Here is an 18,899-nt window from a genome sequence, read left to right as displayed (position 1 = left end):
CCCTCTGTGATGCTGCATAACACTGAGGAAGCTAGCACACAAACAGACAGGTTTGCACACGGCTCGCCAGCCAAGGCCAGCCTCGGCCTGGGAAACAGAGAGATAAGGCAGAAATGGTTAGCAAAAACTAGTAACAAATAGGACCAAATAAGGCAAGGCTCGGGCAATGCTACTGAGGAAAAACACAACTGGCTGCTTTCGCCGATTGGCTACAGTATTGTACGGGGCAACAGGTAATAGGTTGCATAAGCTTGTGTAGTGAAGTAGAAAAAGGTATAAAATGTATACTGGACTCTGTTACACTGCTGCAGGATTTGAGACAGCTCAGTCTCCCTGCGCCCTATTTGGAGCTCCAAATAAATTTCTCTGCTTCTCCACCCCGTTGTGGTCATTGGCGCAACGCACACCAGGCAACGAACCCAGCTGTTGCTTGCCTCTGGCTCTCTGTGCCAGTGTTGGGGACACTGGGGCATGGCCACTAGGTAACTCGAGGGGATGGAAGACCACGAGTGTCGATGAAGCCCCCTCGCACTAGGCCCAGATGTCCTTGGCGCCCCCCCCCCCCCCGACCTGGAGGCACTCGCAGCAGCTCTGCGTACGAGGCCCAAGTGTCCTTGGCCCCTCCCCGCCCCACCTGCAGGCACTCACAGCAGTTATGCTGAGGATCTGCAACAATATGTTGCAGAGTCAGACTGTCTGAAACTAAGCAAGGCCGAACAGGGCAGATATGGAAGAACAATGCTGAATAAAGCAGCTTTATGTATGGTTTAACAAATGATACAGAGAACAAGGGAACTAGCTGGGAACTGGATTGGCTGGCTATATGGATACTTAGGGCAGCTTGCTATTGGATAAGTATGCTGGGAAAACGGATGTATAAAAGCCTGTGTAACTTCCTGCTCTGGGTGCAGGATTTGAGATTCTATTCTCCCTGTACCTTTTTGCAGCTGCAAATAAACTTTTCTGCTTCTCCACCCCATTGTGATTATTGGGTGTAGCGCACCGGGTAGCGAACCAACCCCAGCTGTTTTTTAACCCCCCCCGCACTGGGTGCCGGCAACACCGGCAACAGGTGGGAGCTCGTTACAGGGTGAATCGACTTGCGCAAGGTCACAGGGGAAGCCTCTGACCTGGGAAATGAACCAAGATCAACTGTCTTTAGTGTCTCATGCCCTATTGTCTACTCAATACCAGTGATTCACCATCTGGGGTCTGATGCCCCTGTGGGGGCCATCAAAATAAACCAGAGAGGAGGACTAGCATTGGAAACGCTGGGGCTTAGGGCAGGAAGCTGAAGCCTGAGCCCCACCGCGCAGGGTTGACGCCACAGTCTGAGCAACAAAACTTCACTGGGCCCCCTATGGTATGGGGCTCCAGGCGGTTGCCCTGCTTGCTATCCCCTAATGCTGACCCTGGCTTTTAAGCTACTAGATATGCAGAAAAACAGTTGTGGCACAGACGGGCCAAGGAATTTTAATAGCATTTGAGGGGGGCCTCAGGAAGAAAAAGGTTGAAAACCCCTTCTCTATACCATTCTTCCCACTGCTGGGATCAGGGCTGGCCTCTCTTCAGCTTCCCCTATGGATGCTTGTCTTCCACTCCTAAATCCTTGCTCTTCCTGCCAGAGGCAGATTCATCACAGCAGCAATTTCCTATATGTTGCGTGGGTCATGCTGTTATGCCTCTGACTTGCTGCTTCATCCAATGGCCCATAGCACCTAGTTCCAATAGGTGCCATTTTAACCCATTGCTTCCAGGTACGTTCAAGAATCACAAAGTGGCTGTCAGAAAAGCACGCAATATAACAATGTATTTATTACAAGAATGAGGCCATGCCCTGTGAGACCACACATTTTCCATCAAAGAAAGACCAGTTCCTTATGCTGCTAAAAAAATATGTCCAACATGGTCATGTCTCAGAAGGCGAGATGATAAAGCAGCAGCATCCCTGCTCTGCCCCCTGCAATCCAGATTACTTGTAGATCCTGTAGACTTTCTTGTCCTATTTTGGGTATTCCTCCTGATGTTCTAAAGCAGCTGTTAATACATGCCCAAACCTTGAATACTGCATGCAAAAAAAGATATATTAGAATTGGAAAAACTACAGAGAAAAGCAACGTAAATTATCAGGGATATGGAGCAGCTTCCATGTGAGGATTAAAGAGACTGGAACTGTTCATCTTAGAAAAGAGATGAGTGAGGGACATATGATACAGGTCTATAAAATCATAAACGGTGTGGAGAATGTGAATAAGGAAGTGTTATTTACTCCTTTGCATAACACACAAACCAGAGGTCACCCCATGAAATTAAGAGGCAGCAGGTTTAAAGTCAACTTGTGGAACTCATTGCCAGGGGATGTTATGACAGTCTAAAGTATAACTGAGTTTAAAAAAGAGAGAAGTTCATGGAGGATAGGTCCATCAACGGCTATTAGTCAAAACGGTCAGGGACTCAACCCCATATTCTGGGAGTCCCTAAACCTCTAACTGCTAGAGGCTGGCACTGGAATGTCAGGAGATGGATCACATCATAAATTGCCCTGTTCTGTTCACTCTGTCTGAAGCATCTGGCACTGACCACTAGATAGTCCATTGGTCTGAACTAGTATTGCCATTCTTACCAGGACTCTTTTAAAGGTTGTCACTGTAGTTTGTGTGGTAGCTCTTTCATATCTGGGTCAGATGAGCTCTCGTTCAAGTCACACACCAAGGCTTGGGCTCATGCCCAAAGCTCATATTGCAGTGCTGTAGCAGTAGCAGGGATGCAGCACTACTAAATATACCATCCTTGTGCAAAACTGTTTTGTCCTTGTTGCTATTCTAGTTGAAAGGTAAAGGTCCCAGAGTACTTCTTAAAAAGAGGTGAGGATAAACCCCCAGTGCGGTGGCTAACTATTCCTCCTTCAATAAAATTAGTTCTAATGTCTAAGGCTGAATGCATAAGTGCTAGGTTTGCCTGAAAACAAATATTTCATGATTTTTCGTTTATGAAACATGCTTCATAAAATGAAAAATTCACTTTTATCACATGCTCTCTCCATTTGACATTACTGGCAAGGAAGGAATATTTAAATGAGTTAAATATATATCTATATTTAGCTCCAATACGTGATTTACAGCTGATTGTCATAGCAGAAAAGTTTTAAAACATGGTTGGAACTATCGTCAGGGTGATAAAGGACGCGCTGCGTCTAACTGCTCTTTCCTTTCAACACCTCTCTCTGCATTCCTCTCAGATCATCATACAGGAGGTTACTGCAATTCTATTAGCAAGGAAAACATTTCAGGTTTTAGTCTTTCCTTTGGTTTCCCTATATTTTCTAGGATCTCCAAGTGAAGGGCCTGTAGTGCTGTGTTGGGTGCAGAATATTCATTTGTTCCTCATTTACTTTAATCAAACCCATAGCAAGGTATTATGTTTAAGAAGCCACTGTGTTCTAATGTTAGTTGTGCTGAGATAGGTTTGGAATCAATTACCTATAGAGCTACATAACACCACCACAGACTATCTTCAATCCGTGAAGATATGCAATAACACAGAATGTATGCAGAGATGAACATGGCCAGCGGGATTGCAGGCGATGCACAAATGGAAAGGGAATACAGACAAGCAATGCTGTTATGAACATGAAGTGCAGATGTACAAACTCATAGAAGGAAATGTAGATGCTCATTAACCAAAACACAAGGCTCTCACGCTGATCAAAGACAGCTGTAGGTGGTATTTGGTGAGATGACTTCAAATGAGCAAGTGAAAGGTGCAACCAAAATCTTCTCCAGTTGTGGAGCAGAAGAATGTCTCACTAAGCCATTTGGAATGCAATGCCTTGCAGTTTGTTTTTAAAACAAGCAGGGAGAAATTTGGGGTTGAAATAGCAGAAGGGGAAAAAATTTCTGATAGTAGAAGGCACTTTGATCTAGCAAACAAAGACATATCAAGATCCAATGGTTGGAAGTTGAAGCTAGACAAATTCAAATTAGAAACAGTGCATATTTTTAAGTGAGGGTAAATGAATATGAATTTGCCTTGATATATGTGGAAAGGAAATGCACAGGACTGGAATATGTGGACAGGAGACACACAATAACACATTCCAACTGATTCATCAGTGGTGTAACTATTTAAATCAAAGGACTTATGCAGGAATTAATGACCCCAACCGTGCATGAGAGGAGAGGTCTAATAAAAACTGCATTTAGGGACTGTAAATGTAATACATTGGTGGCTGCAAATATGGGGTCTGTGTTAACCTGTACATGAAAGGCATCGGGGATGGAACCCATAATATTTATCTCCAAAAACATAGTCCATTGCCACTTGAGTTAAGGGAGAATCTCTGTTTAGTATAATAACATTAGACCTTTTCTGTCCTGAGTGATCTAGTCACCAGAGTGTGATTTGGTTATGCAGACTTAAACAGGTCAGATATTCCACCAAGTAGAGTGGTGTCAGATAGCCAGTATATTATACCAGCTTGCAGAAATTTTTGGCCATTCAGGGAGTGCAGACATGCACATGAAGATTTGTGAATAGGCAGCAAAATTGGGACAGGGGATAGAGGATGTGTTGTAATTATCTTTGTTAATATTTCAAGACTGAAAAAGATCCATCTTAGAAAGACAGGGCATTTAAACTACTACTTTAAAGTAAGGGAGCGTACCCTTTTGCTCACCCACTTAAAACTAATTTAATAAGGAGCCAAACAGAAGTGCAGGGCAACGGTTCTCAATTTTTATTTTTATTATTTTGGAACTATGGACAAGCCATCTTTTGGACCTCCTACCTTCTTCCATTTTCATCCAAGTCCTCCCCATTCCCTGTAGCAACTATAATGCTATAATACAGGGAAGAAAAGTAATTTAAAAATAGTAGTCAGAATACAATATTACAATTTAGTTCAATCTGGTCCATATGTTTGCTTGGTTATATACCCAAGTTGTTTCTGTGGTGTGTATTTCTTCTTCCTGAGTGTAGGATTTTACATTAATATGATCCCTTGATGCCTGCAGCCCTGGCTACTGCTCTCATTTTTCCAGAAAACTTAGCACTTCAATTCTGTCCTGATGTATGTTCGCGCCTCCTTCAATTTTTATGTTTAAAAAAAAATCACTGTTGGATTTAAATCAAAGAAATACATGATCAAGAAAGACACAAAGCAGCTGCTCAAGGAACAAGTTTGGGGTTTGTGTTATTGTTTTATAAAGCATTTCCTTAGTCAAAGAAGTTTCTGGAAACCATAATGTTGCCGGCACCCAGTGCCAGAGGCAAACAACAGCAGGGGTTTGTTGCCCGGTATGTGTCACCCAATGAACACAACGGGGTGGAGAAGCAGAAAGTTTATTTGCAGCTGCAGACAAGGTACAGGGAGAATAGAATCTCAAATCCTGCACATTAGAGCAGGTTATTACACACACTTTTATATTTTTTAATGCTACTGCACTACCCATTAGCCAATTAAAACTTTGCATAAATACTTTGCTTTTTTTATATGGGTTATAATACTGTTTATTTTTTGCAACGTTTAATAAGCATTTTTAGTAACTTAAACAACCAGCACATTTTGTTTGGCTTTGTAGCTGGTTTTTTTTGTTATTTTTAATTTGGCGTTAGCAAACTTTATATTATGAGGCATTATTTGCGGCTGCAACATTATTTTAAGAGCAAAAGAGCTTACTTAAACCAGCTAGGCCTGAGTTTTATTAAGGGGGGTTGAAAAGAAGCCCTTAGGCCTACAGCAGGGAGACGTTTTTGATTTTTATGGCCTTTTATTTTTTTGACTTAACTAGTGGCCATGCCCTGGGGTTTTTAATAAATTTTTTTTTGAGAATACTTATTTTTGTTACTTGAGTTTTTTTATTTTTATTTGCTTACTAGCGGGCTATGCATAAAATTAAAATTTTTAAAGCTATGCAAAATAAGCATTTTTACACAGGATTACATACAACACAGTAAACATAATATGATTAATACAGGAAAAAAAGCTTAAATAATAGGCTAAACATTTACTTAATTACAAGGAAAGGCTTTAACCAGAAAATAAAGAGCCTAGCCAATTTTTTTTAGTTTGTTGATGAATGCTTTTTTATTTATTTTTTTGCTTTCCCGGCGGGCTGCCGTTTGAATAGTAATTTTAGTTTAAGATTTTTAGTGGAGGGGGCTGAATGCACGGTTTACCTTTCAGCCGGGGGGGGTGGGGTTGACACCGCTTTTAGCCGGGTATAATTAATTTAATTTTTGTGTTTTTTGACTTTTGTTGCCATGTGGGAGACTAGTAGGACGGTATAGGGGTTTTTTTACTTTTTTTTGGAGGGGCTTGTTTTTTTAGGTACATACGAGCACTGAATTACCAGGCTGCAGGGAGTGGATGGGTGAGTTTAAGGGTAGAGGCTGGGAATTTTTAGTATACCTGTGAAGAGACAAAAGAACAGCAGACAGGGAATATATATACTGAGACAGAAACCCATTTTTTAATTTTTATTTTGATGCAACCGGTGTATTATTTATAAGCCATGTTTTTTTAAATATAGTTTTAAAGGGACTGAGCCCTAATTTATTTTTTGGGAGAGCACAGATGCGGAGCAGAACTAGGGGCAGGGCATTAGGCCACCGTAGGGAGGCTTTTTGGCATACTTTTGAGAGATGTTGCTTAAGGGTCTGGTTGGTTTGTTTTACTACTTTACTGGCTTGCGGCTTTTAGGGTGTATGGAGTTTTTAGGGAATTTGTAAGGCGTCTGAGATGCTTTGGACGATTTTTGACGTGAAGTGTGTTTTATTGTTAGATTTTATTTACTGGGTAAGTCTAAAGCGAGGAATGATTTTTTTAACAAACTTGAGAGCCACTGTTTTGGCAGTGCAATTGCGACATGGAAAGGTTTTTGGCCATTTGCTGAATTTATTTACTATGACAAGGAGATATTTGAACGCTTGGGTCCGGGGAAACTTAGTAAAGTTTATTTGCTACACCCGTCTGGGGCCTGGAGTGGGTTCCAGGGCCGCTGGTGGCACTGGGAGTTTTGGTCGGGGGTTATTTTTTTGACAGACTAGGCATTTTGCCTGTACCTGGGCAGCCAGGGGTCTGAGTCTGGAGGTTATAAAGTACTTTTTTATTAGTTGGATAAGTGCCTTTTTGCCAGCATGAGTGGTTTAATGTAATTTTTGTAATATTGGCAGGATTAGGCCTTTTGGTAAGAGGACTTTTTTTTCTGGGGAATGAAGCCATTTTTTTTTGGAGATTAAGTTTGTTAGCTAGCAGTTTGTTTGTTTTTTTAGAATACTGAGCGGTTGGGAGCTCCCTTACTGATGGGATAAGGGCATGCATATAGGTGTTTTTCGTTTGAGGGGACATCAGGGTGGCAGCATGCTTTGTCTTTTTATATGCCCTGGCATTACTCCTGGTTATATTTTGATTTTTTTTTTTTTGATGGGCCTTACAGTGTACTACTGCCACTTCCAAGGGGAGTTGCACCGCCTTTAGAAGCTGGAGAATTTGGGGCCCGTACTTTACTGGGGAGCCTTGGGCTGTTAGCATGTTTTTTTGTTTTTACAGGCCAGCATGAGCATGCAGCACACCAAAAGCATATTTGGAATTAGTGAAAATATTGACCCTTTTTTTTTTGGACAGTTTGAGTTCACGGGCCAGGGCCACTAGCTTAGCCAACTGGGCAGAGGTCTTAGCAGGCAAACTTTTAGCTTTTATGGTGTTATTGAGGGTTATAATAGCATAACCCGCTTTTTTTTGCTTATTTATTACTATGCTGCTACTATTAGTGTACCACTTATAATTTGCATTTGGGAGGGGCACATTTTTTAAGTTTGGGGGGCTAGAATATTGGGCATTTATGATTTTTAAATAGTTATGTTTTTGTTTTTTAGTTTTTGGTAAGAGGGTGGCAGGGTTAAGGGATGGACAAGGCTGCAGCGTGACCTCGGGGTTTTTTAAGAGCTTTGCTTGGTATTTTAGCCTGTGGCGCCCATCACAGTGAGGGAGTCTGCTACTGGCAACTGAAAGGGTTGATTTATAGCAGTTTGTGCTGCTTTAGAGTTTACTAGAAAATTAAGTTTTTTATTTTTTACCCGCATTTTTACTTGGGGTTTTGGGGGTAGGATGATTTGGTTTTCTTTGATATTTTTATTTTTGGTTTTTTATTGTTATTATAGAGGTACTGCGTTTTTTCTGAGGCCCCCGATGAACTCACTGGTGCGCGCTGGGCGTCGGTTGTCGCTGCAATCCTTGACCGCCGGAAGGGATTCGGGCAAGGCTAAATTGCAGCCTTACGCCAACCCAGGGAAGCCAAAAGCTGTTGCTGGCACCCAGTGCCAGAGGCAAACAACAGCAGGGGTTTGTTGCCCGGTATGCGTCACCCAATAAACACAACGGGGTGGAGAAGCAGAAAGTTTATTTGCAGCTGCAAACAAGGTACAGGGAGAATAAAATCTCAAATCCTGCACATTAGAGCAGGTTATTACAAACACTTTTATATTTTTTAATGCTACTGCACTACACATTAGCCATTTAAAACTTTGCATAAATACTTTGCCTTTTTTATATGGGTTATAATAATGTTTATTTTTTGCAACCTTTAATAAGCATTTTTAGCAACTTAAACAACCAGCACATTTTGTTTGGCTTTGTAGCTGGTTTTTTTTTTGTTATTTTTAATTTGGCGTTAGCAAACTTTATATTATGAGGCATTATTTGCGGCTGCAACATTATTTTAAGAGCAAAAGAGCTTACTTAAACCAGCCAGGCCTGAGTTTTATCAAGGGGGGTTGAAAAGAAGCCCTTAGGCCTACAGCAGGGAGACTTCCTTGACCCTTATGGCCTTTTATTTTTTTGACTCAACTAGTGGCCATGCCCTGGGGTCTCCAACAATAAGAGTGCTAGACTGAATGACAGCTCAAGCAGTAAGCTTCATTGTGTATGATAATCAAGGTACCAGCAGGAGAGTGAGTTTGTGTGTGTATGGGGGTGGGGGGGTGAGAAAACCTAGCTTTGTGCTGGAACTGGCCCACCTTGATTATCATGCACATTGTAGGGAGAGTGGTCACTTTGGATAAGCTATTACCAGCAGGAGAGTGAGTTTGTGTGTGTGGTTTTTGAAAAAAAAGGGGGGGGGGTGAGAAAACCTGGATTTGTGCTGGAAATGGCCCAACTTGATTATCATACACATTGTAAGGAGAGTGATCACTTTAGATAAGCTATTACCAGCAGGAGAGTGGGGTGGGAGGAGGTATTGTTTCATGGTCTCTGTGTACATAATGTCTTCTGCAGTTTCCACAGTATGCATCCGATGAAGTGAGCTGTAGCGCACGAAAGCTTATGCTCAATTAAATTGGTTAGTCTCTAAGGTGCCACAAGTACTCCTTTTCTTCATTGTTTGAATACTGACTAATGCTTCACCACTGTTACAGAAGCAACCCTGCAGACAACCATTTGCATACAGGTCATTTACAAGTCCATGGACCACAGTTTGAAAGCCACTTATGTAGAGAAAGTCATTTGCCAAAATCTTGCTTGCTAGTGATTATTTCTTCAGTGAAATGCCAGTTGTCTCCTCTGTTACACATCTGTATTTTGTCTCTTTGCTAAAGTGGATAATTAATATCAAGTGTTGATTTTAGCATATGGTTGAGCCAGCTCAGATAAAATCCAAACAAAATGCTCACCCATGAAACTTCACCCAAAAGTTGAAATGAAACTCTTTAACTTATGTTATGTTTCGTTATGTTTTATTTTTAATGTTTGCAGTGGTTTATGTGTTTCTGGTTTTGGGGCCAGAAGCAGAAGTAGTGAAATACTATGACAGAGCCAGTTTTTGCAAGATTTCCAACTTAATTCTGTAGACCCAAGAGATTCAGATATGCTTCAGAAATCATCCAAACTTTGGAATAATCTCCTTAGAGAAACATTTTTTGAGCTAGATTAATTTGACTAAACAAAACACTTGAATAAACAGTGGGGAAATTACAAAAGAAACAAAATTGCAAAATATCCAGGTCCATATCTACATACATTTTAAATATTTTCAAAAATATATACATGCACTTTTTTCCAAATAAAAAATTGACAGTTAAACACAAAGTTTTAAATCATGATAAATTAAGACTCTACAGAGAAGACTTTGGGAAATGGAAAATGGGAAATTGAACAGCCGATCACATTTAAAAAAAATATTAGACAATTATCTTTCAGTCTCAAATGGATATTTTCTCTTTCCCCAGATCAGGGTGGATGTGCATGGGTGAAGCAGTCAGGTGATTGGGAAGATGCAGCAAGCATGGAGGCAACTACATTTTGGCACAACACAAAGAGTCTATCTGATTCGCTGATAAAAAGTCAAGTGGTAGAGACATTTCCCAAAGAGAGAACAGTTTTGTTTTTTCCCCCAGCTCTCCCTGAGAGTGCCAGTCTCCAGCCTCTGTGTAGTATCTTCCATAGCCTGTACATGGTTTTTATGTCACACTAGACATCCAGTTTTACAGATAGGTGCTGGAATTTTCTGTGGTGGCCAACTGCAGGTACTCTAGGGTGCCTTTTCGGTAGCTGCCCACCCGGGAAGGCTCACGGACCAGGACCCCTTCAGATTGCCTTTTCCCCAGAGACTCTGTTATCATCCCTGCTAAGTCATCTTGCAGCCGCTGCTGATTCTCCCTGGAAATAGCAGGAGAGGAAAGATTTCAGTGACCCATGCAATACAGGTACTATGATCCTCAGTTCCCAAGCCATTTTTAGACAATTCTATCCTACCATCTTTCCAGAAGCCCTCAATATACTAATGAGATAGATTGTGGGCAGAATCAATTTCAAGTAGACATAGAAATCCAATTCAGGATCTACTTGTGACTGTTCCTGACAATATGGGTTACTGTCTCTGCCAAGGAAGTTTGCTTTAGCATCACAATCTCCCACCTGTAGAGTCTGTGAAATTACTTGGAATGAAGAGGAGAAAAACCTGAACTGGATTCACAAACCTAGTTGAAATGGACTATGGCTCTGACTCTGTGACCAGACCCAGTTTTAAGTACCTGTAATATTCAGATGCAGGTGTCTAAGAATTGCCACTATGCCAGAAATTCATGGGACACGTATGATTTTCACAGGTATGTCCCATGCAGAACAATTAAAAAATTCCCATATATATCATACTGGTGCCATATCACAGAGTGAAGACATAAACATCACAGATAGCAACGGGTAGGGTCTGAAGGATACCTTCAAACACACCTTCAGAGGGAGTGCTAAAACCCTAAAGACAATCCTCTCTACTGCTCTTTTTAAAATTTCTTTAGGTTAAAAAAGTGCCTAGTTAGAAAATAAATGTACTGAAGAAAGTAGGCCAGGAATATCACTTCCTAAGCCCACAAATGAAGGTGTGTACAACAAATCCCTCAAGAGTGCATGGGATTTTAAACTATCCAGAAAACTTGATGCTCTCTGGTCTGGAAAGACCCTGACAAAAATCACCTCTTATCCTTAGAGAAGGGCAGTCTCTTCTGCTTTAGCTAGATATGAACGAATGGTCAGAGTGTTGAACTTGTGCAATGGGACATGACCTAATTCTCAAAAAACTTTTGCAATAAAAATAATAATTAATAGTATCATATTTATTTAGTGCCTTTCACCCTAAAAGATCCCAATGTGTTTTACAAACTACCGTATACAGTATGTAAAGGAATTACTTCAATCTGTATTGAAACACAGTCACTCCTGAGGTGGATCACAACAGCTGCATAAATAGTACACAGCAACACTACACAATGGGTTAGGATAGGAAGTGAAGAAGAACTCCATATCTCACTGAAACTATTTGGAAAAATGTAATCAGCCAGACTTGAATTTGATCATGTCACTGGAACTAATGCCCTTTGTACTGAGCAAAGTACATCTTAAATTACCACAAGTGGTCAGGAACTCAGTTTTATGTCACTTCTGAAAGGCAGCACTTCAGTGTCACCACACCCCTTTACTTTGGAAACTGAGTGTTAATTCAAAAGGAAGACTGTTACCTACCTGGGTCTGATTAAACCAGGACATCAACCTAGTATTTTTTCCTGGTAACTCATCTCTTATGCTCCAGAAACTGAAGTTTTGTTTAGAAGTTTTTAAAAATTAAGTCTCTAGACCTTATGCCTGTGAAGGTAATCTTCAAAATGAGAACCCAATATCAACAAAGAGGTGCCTGAGTCTGCAGACAACCTAAAATGGTAACTAAGAGGTGTGAACTGCTCTCATTCATCTCATTTTGGTATTGAGTCTGAAGCTTCATGATGACAGTTTAATGTTAATGTTATTAACTGTTTCACTACTGATCAAATCATACAAGAAAAAAGAAGGGAAATTACATAATGAAATCTGCATACATTCTATTGTGATTGGCATCTCATTTTAGTGTTACAAGTGATTGGAGCTTGGACTGGCGGTAAAGCTTGGGAGAGTATCACCACTCTTTTTCCCCAATCTGAACCTGCACCTACTAAGTCAACACCCCTTTCTGGTGAGTTTTCCTTGAATGTCTCCCATCCAAGGCCCTGATCCAGTAAAGCATGTAAGCCTATTAGCAATCCCAGAACTAATGCTATTATGTATACTTGCATGTGTTCATATGCACATACACTGCTGTGTCCTTGACATGAGCCCAAGGAATACCAAAAAGTATAGTAAGTTAAAAATTCTGAGGGGAGAAGTGCACTTCAGCACTTTTGGTGAAGGCTGAAGTGCAAGGCCTGAAAGTTTCGTTTCTCCTTTCCCACAAATAAAGAACATCTTACACAGAAGGAGGTGTTGGGAGATTATACTGCTGGTCCTTCACCCCTGTCAGCCAGTAGGTAATCTCAGTTCCTTTGCCCTAATATGTCAGAGAAGAGAGAAGCACAATTTAGGGATTAGATAGGCACAATATATGATTTATATGCTTTATGTTGCACTGTATTATATGATTGTTCCATTATGTTTGCTTACTGTATTTAACAGGCACCCAGAGCATAGGATGGGCACCTATCATATTTTATAAACTGAAACAAATAAATGTAACAAAGCAAAGGTGAGCAAATTAATAGGCCTCTCCCACCATACCCATTCACCACTGCCTCCTCTCCAAATTTTTATTACCAATGATATGTTTCACCTACAGTACTTCCCAGACATCTGTGTTGCCTTGACTTATGTCTCAGATGCTTTTTCAATGGCTATATTAACTCTAAAGGGGTGTCTCCATCACCCTGTGGCTGTGTTACCAACAGATACATCTCTCTTGCTCTCCTGCTCTGTATCCCTGGTGTAGCCTCTCTCCACTATGCCCTGTGCAATTTTGGCATATATATTACAATTTTTTCTTTTTGATCAGAGTTCTGCCTGCACAGATTCTTCTCCCCATACAGCAATCAGATCCAGTGTCTCCAGTTCGCTCCATGCTGGAGCTCGTTTGCTTTTCTGGGACTGCATAGTCACCTGTGCTGCTGAGCTCGCCATGCTGAACAAACAGGAAATGAAATTCAAAAGTTCCTAGGGCTTTTCCTGTGTACCTGGCTAGTGTATCAGAGTCGAAAGTGCTGTCCAGAGTGGTCGCATTGGAGCACTCTGGGATAGCTCCCAGAGGCCAATTCTATCAAATTGCACAACGCTGCATCTGCACTACCCCAAATTTGACCCAGCAAGATTGATTTTAGCACTACTCCCCTCGTCGGGGAGGAGTACAGCAGTCAATTTTAAGAGCCCTTTAGGTCGATGGAATGGGGTTGGTTGTGTAGCCACATTGCTTATAAAATCGACCTAACGCAGCTAAATTCGACCTAACCTCGTACTGTAGACCAGGGCCAAGATAGGTGAACATCTCAGGTGTGTGATACCTTTAGATAAATTTCATTCCTGTGTGTTTGTAGGCATGGTCTATGTTACCTTCAAGTAAGTCTTTCCTCTCACTTTATACTGGAAATGGCAGTCTGTCCTCTTCAGGATGGCGATAGTAGACGCACTTACATGAATCCGTAAAGCTAAAAATAAACAAACAAGCAACGAATGTTTGATTCAGAAACAACGCATGAACATGTTCATTTTCTGTGAAAACCTGTGCTATGGCAGAGGTGTATCTAATTGTCATTGATGTCCTAGGACTAATTCTGTGCGCAAATGACATTAATGCTACCCATATATTGTTGAACCCAAAAATAACTCCTCCGTCACATAACATTATATACAAAGAAAGACTAAAACCACTAAATAATTATAGCTAGACCAACCAATGCCAGGGGCAGGGTAAATATCAAGAAGGGGAAGGAATGGGAAGAAACTGAGCAAAGGGAAGAAAATTTAGGCTGGCTCTCAGGAAACATTTCTAGTTGCAAAATTATTAGATTGTGGGATATTTATTTATTTATATTTATATAATAAAGATGCCTATCCAAGTCACCAGGTGGCCAAACATAATCAATTAAATTAAATCTCAGCAGCATTAAAATCACCAGTTCCACAGGAACTGAGCCAGCCAGGCACCTACCCCCTTCATCAACTAGGAAGCAAAAGAACTAGGAATAGGCCTGTATTTTCCAGGGTGTAGTGGAGGAATGGAAAATTTGATCTTCTATCTTTAAACGTCTATGCTTTGATGATAAAGTTGTTCTTGGCCGGAGAAGGAACTCTAGATTTGAACGCACAACTAGCCTAGTGTCAGATTACACAGAGAGGTGAGGTTCAATTCTTACGTAAACCTGTGGATTCCATCCTTGAAGCTGTGTTAACCGTGTCTCCAAATAAACAGTAACGAGGCATCTTAATCCCAACCACACCAGCAGCACATGGACCTGAAAGCAGAGGACAGGGCAAGGAAAGAGGAAGACAGAGAGGCTGTTATTCCATGGGGATTCAGAGAAGCCCTTGAGGTCTCAGACATGGCTGAAAGAAATTGAAACTTAGGAATTAGCATGATGCCATCATAACTATGGGAGTTATCTGTTAGTGTCCTGGAGTGGGTGAGTGGTCTCATCTCGAAGATGGCACTTCTAGCAGCAGAGCAGGGGCACTGGGGTCAGCACTGATTGAAAGCACTATCTACATCACCTTGTACAGTGTCTGGAGGTCTCACATCCAACTGTAGACCAGGCCTGTCTCTGTTCAGCTTGTAAAATATATTAAATATATTAAAAGACTATTCATACTATTTGAATATATTTCTAAACAGACAAAAATGCAGAAGTATTAGCATAATTCCTAAGTGTCAGCTCTGGAAGCAGGGGATGGAAAGAATTAACTTAATTATGGAAAAGTTTCTGTTGGTGTCTTTAGGGCCTTCCCGAATAACTGAATTGTTATATTCCTTCTCTTGTGATGGACATAAACAACAGAGTACTGAAACAAGCAAAAATAAAAAGAACGTTTCCCCAAGTACTTGGCTTCTTTGGATTATCCACAATGCCATTCTAATAAAGTAAATCAAAAACTGATTCTCAAGTGGGCCTGGTGAGAACATTTGCCTCAAAAGCATTTAATGTAAGTCTGCTTTTCAGTGCGGGAGGAAAGGTCTCTAAGGACTCAGGTGGGTATAATGTCACCAACTCAATCTCAAAAAGAAAAGGAGTACTTGTGGCACCTTAGAGACTAACAAATTTATTTGAACATAGGTGCCACAAGTACTCCTTTTCTTTTTGCAAATACAGACTAACACAGCTGCTACTCTGAAATAAATCTCATAAGGAACTACAGAGGTTGATTTGCTCAGCTACCAACCTCACAGAGATGGAGTTCTTAAATGGAATGGGAGCCAGCCAATGGTCTATTTAAGTCCACCGCCTTTCCTCTAACAACGGTCTTTTATACCTGACGCTTTTGAGGAAGGCAACTGACAGTGCTTCTGGCCAGTTGTGTCATGCTATACCACAGTCTTCACAGAGAATCAATTTATGAACAATGAGGCATGAGCACTTTTAACCATTGTTTACTTTTTGATCTAGATAGAATAGCTATGCCATTCGTATTTACATGCCATGACCCCATACCAGAGTGAATCCCTATGCGAATCCAAACAGGCAGGCCAGGAAGATGTCGTAATTCAAAGGATCCCATGAAACTAAGGATATCCAGTGCCATCATAGAGATGTCCACTGCGTGGCGGTTGCCATTTCTCTTTGGTAAGCCACTCACCACCATGTACGCATCACCAATGGTCTCCACCTGTGGAAACACGATTAACAGTTACCATTCCTGTTTACTAGAAGATGCATATAAATTGCAGATGGAAATGGCCTGTTAGAGTCATCTTGTTGATCTCTTCTTTGGCAGTGCAGGGTTGCCAAATTCCTTCCAGTTAGATGACATCTTTCTGGTAGTGAAGTGCTTAGTACACAGCATTCTAGGTAATGAACCTGTGACCACTTGGTATCAAATCCATTTACAGAGAGCTATGTGAAGCACATTAGAGAGACGTAATCTTGGCCTGTACTTCTCTCATTTGTCTTTACTTTGTGTACTGGTTTTGAGCCTTTGTTACCACATTCTATTCCCAATTACTCTGACTGCGATGTTTTATGTATCCTGATTATTATTTAAGTGTAAGTGAGGCTCTGTTCACCTTGTAAACATCATGATGGTCGAGAATGTGGTCAAAGTTCTTATAGATGTCATTGAGCATGTCCACCACTTCCATGGGGGTGCTGTATTGGCATAGCGTGGTGAAGCCGACAATGTCGCTGAAATAGATGGTGACTGCTTCGAACAGCTCTGGCTCTACCCGCCCAGTTTCCTTCAAAGATTTTACCACTGGCCTGTGAAGAAAGGTGGAAGGGAAATGGAGATAAATATACCTTCTGCTTTAGAGGACAACTCAACCTCCTAGACCTGACGGCCGTAAGTGTTCCAGAAATAGAAGTAAACAAACCAATATTCTGGCAATGAGTTCAACGGGCACTTGGAAAGTCAGACACGCTAGCATTTCTGGCTACTAGAGCCTTCTAGATTATAAACTCTTATTTAGATTGTAAACTCCTTGGGAAAGAGACTTTTCTTACATTTTTGTAAAACGCTATGCATCCCTATGCTTCCGTATACATAATAACTGAGAAAATCCAGAGACAAGACTGTATCAGGCAGGCAGTCTCCTCCGAAGATTTGCTTTCAAGTTTCTAGCGTGGAATTGTGCATACTAAAGCCAAGGAGACACAGGGCTTGTCTACACAGCCCCAGAGTTTTGACTATGGGCCATAGTCGAATTGCAGCACACACTTGTGTGCTATGCTATAACTCCCCTGTGTGGCTGCTGTGGATGCAATCTAAAAGGTACCTAGTTTGTACTAATTTAGTCCTGTTTAAAGAGGACTATGTTAATGTGAAGTAGTTAGTTCACGCCCGCAGCATCCATATGGAGAAGTTACAGCAGAACACACTAGAGTGTGCTTCAATTCACACCCTCATCGTGCAAACTGCAGGGCTGTGTGGACATAGCCATACTGCTTTCTGCTTAATTCCAATCTGTCTGGTGAGCATCTGACAGCTTTGGAAGTTGAATCCAGTTTTCAATTTCCTTTTGCACACATACACTTTCTCTGTACATCTTGTTCTTGACAAGACTGGGGGTGTTTGGCTTGGTGTCCTGGCCAAATTCCACGTTGGTTAATTACATTCTGCCTCCCTGAAGTCCCACTCCTGTTTCAGTTGTCAGTGGCAGTCTGTCATTCTTCACATCCTAGGGCTTTGGAAGTATATTAAGCTAAAGCACATAAAGACCATTTTAGTGCAAACAAGAGTGTCTACACGGGGAGCAAAATAGATAGTGTGCTTTAAATTCACACCCTAGTTTACTCTACACTAACTTCCCTATGTAAGACAAGACCTTAGCGTTGTTGTTTGCTGTTGAAACTACTGCTGTATGCCACCACAGAGGTGGCTGCATTTCTGCAGAAGGTGAATTGATTCTCATATATATCATTTGTAAGGCTTGTAAAAAAATTCAGGATCCTTGAGTATGAAAGAAGCTAAAGATATGTAAACATTACATTCAAAATTCACTGGTTAGGTCACCTAATTAACTGAAAAGTCATCTTAAAAATAGGTGTTAATTCATTTTGTGAAATGTTTGTTCACTGTACTCCCAAGGACCTCATTCCTTCCTCAAGCTAGTTTTTAAATCAGTCAGTCTGAATGTCCATCATCGTGTATAATGATTACATGAAGTCTGGGAATCCATGATGTTTCAAATTGTCTTCAGACTGTTTAGCCCTCTGTTCGCACATGGCACCTACAGGTCTCCCTCTAGCATCCTCCTGTAAATCTTTCAGATGTGACACCTAGATATACTGAGGAGGACTGGTTTAGCCAGTTCTAGGCAAACAACCCTCTTAAACATCATTAGCATTCAAATAGATCAGTCATTTTATTGGTCATGGTGAGACATGCATAAGATAGAAAGTGCTCATCTATTGCAAGACAAATGTAAATATTTCAGTTACAAATCTTAACTACAAGTGAATCAGAAAGGGCCTGCCATAATACTACCCTTTTTCACTCAACCACACTTTACAGAAAACAAACTGGGGTACGACTACACTACAGAGACTATACTGGCATAGTTAAATAGCCATAGCTATGCTGGCATAACCCTGTAGCGTAGACGCAGCCTCCACCAACTGAAGGGGATTTTCTGTTGGTGTAGGAATACCAGTTCCCTAAACAATGGTATTCTTCCATCAGCATAGCTGTGTCAACACTGAGGATTAGGTCATCACAGCTATGTGTGTGTGGGGGGGGGGGTTGCTTTTTTCACACCCCTGACTGATGTAGCTATGTCAACCTAACTTTTAAGTAGACCTTGGATTTTTTTCTCCCATCTTTTAAATCATTAAATAGTATTTTAATTCTAGATCAGATCTGGGGTTTTTTGAGCATCTGCAGGTACCTCCTCGTTAAGGCTCTG

The 18,899-nt window shown here is 41.1% G+C and overlaps 1 protein-coding gene across 1 annotated transcript in view; it reads right to left on the bottom strand.

Moving 5' to 3' along the window:
* Nucleotides 1-10,310: 10,310 nt before the first annotated feature.
* GUCY2C (guanylate cyclase 2C) overlaps nucleotides 10,311-18,899 on the bottom strand; it is a 63,612-nt gene continuing 55,023 nt past the window's right edge. The window contains exons 22-27 of the mRNA XM_074950393.1: nucleotides 16,563-16,755; nucleotides 15,991-16,165; nucleotides 14,701-14,799; nucleotides 13,898-13,992; nucleotides 12,772-12,848; nucleotides 10,311-10,654 (exon numbers count right to left, since the gene is read on the bottom strand). Of these exons, the coding sequence (XP_074806494.1) occupies nucleotides 10,480-10,654; nucleotides 12,772-12,848; nucleotides 13,898-13,992; nucleotides 14,701-14,799; nucleotides 15,991-16,165; nucleotides 16,563-16,755 (814 nt within the window). The 3' untranslated portion in view covers nucleotides 10,311-10,479. The remainder of the gene's footprint in view (nucleotides 10,655-12,771; nucleotides 12,849-13,897; nucleotides 13,993-14,700; nucleotides 14,800-15,990; nucleotides 16,166-16,562; nucleotides 16,756-18,899) is intronic.

Source organism: Natator depressus, chromosome 1 (genome assembly GCF_965152275.1).
Source record: "Natator depressus isolate rNatDep1 chromosome 1, rNatDep2.hap1, whole genome shotgun sequence".
In the NCBI taxonomy this organism is placed as follows: Eukaryota; Metazoa; Chordata; order Testudines; family Cheloniidae; genus Natator; species Natator depressus.
The sequence above is the reverse complement of the archived record's forward strand: the minus strand, read 5'-3'. Positions and strand labels throughout refer to the sequence as shown.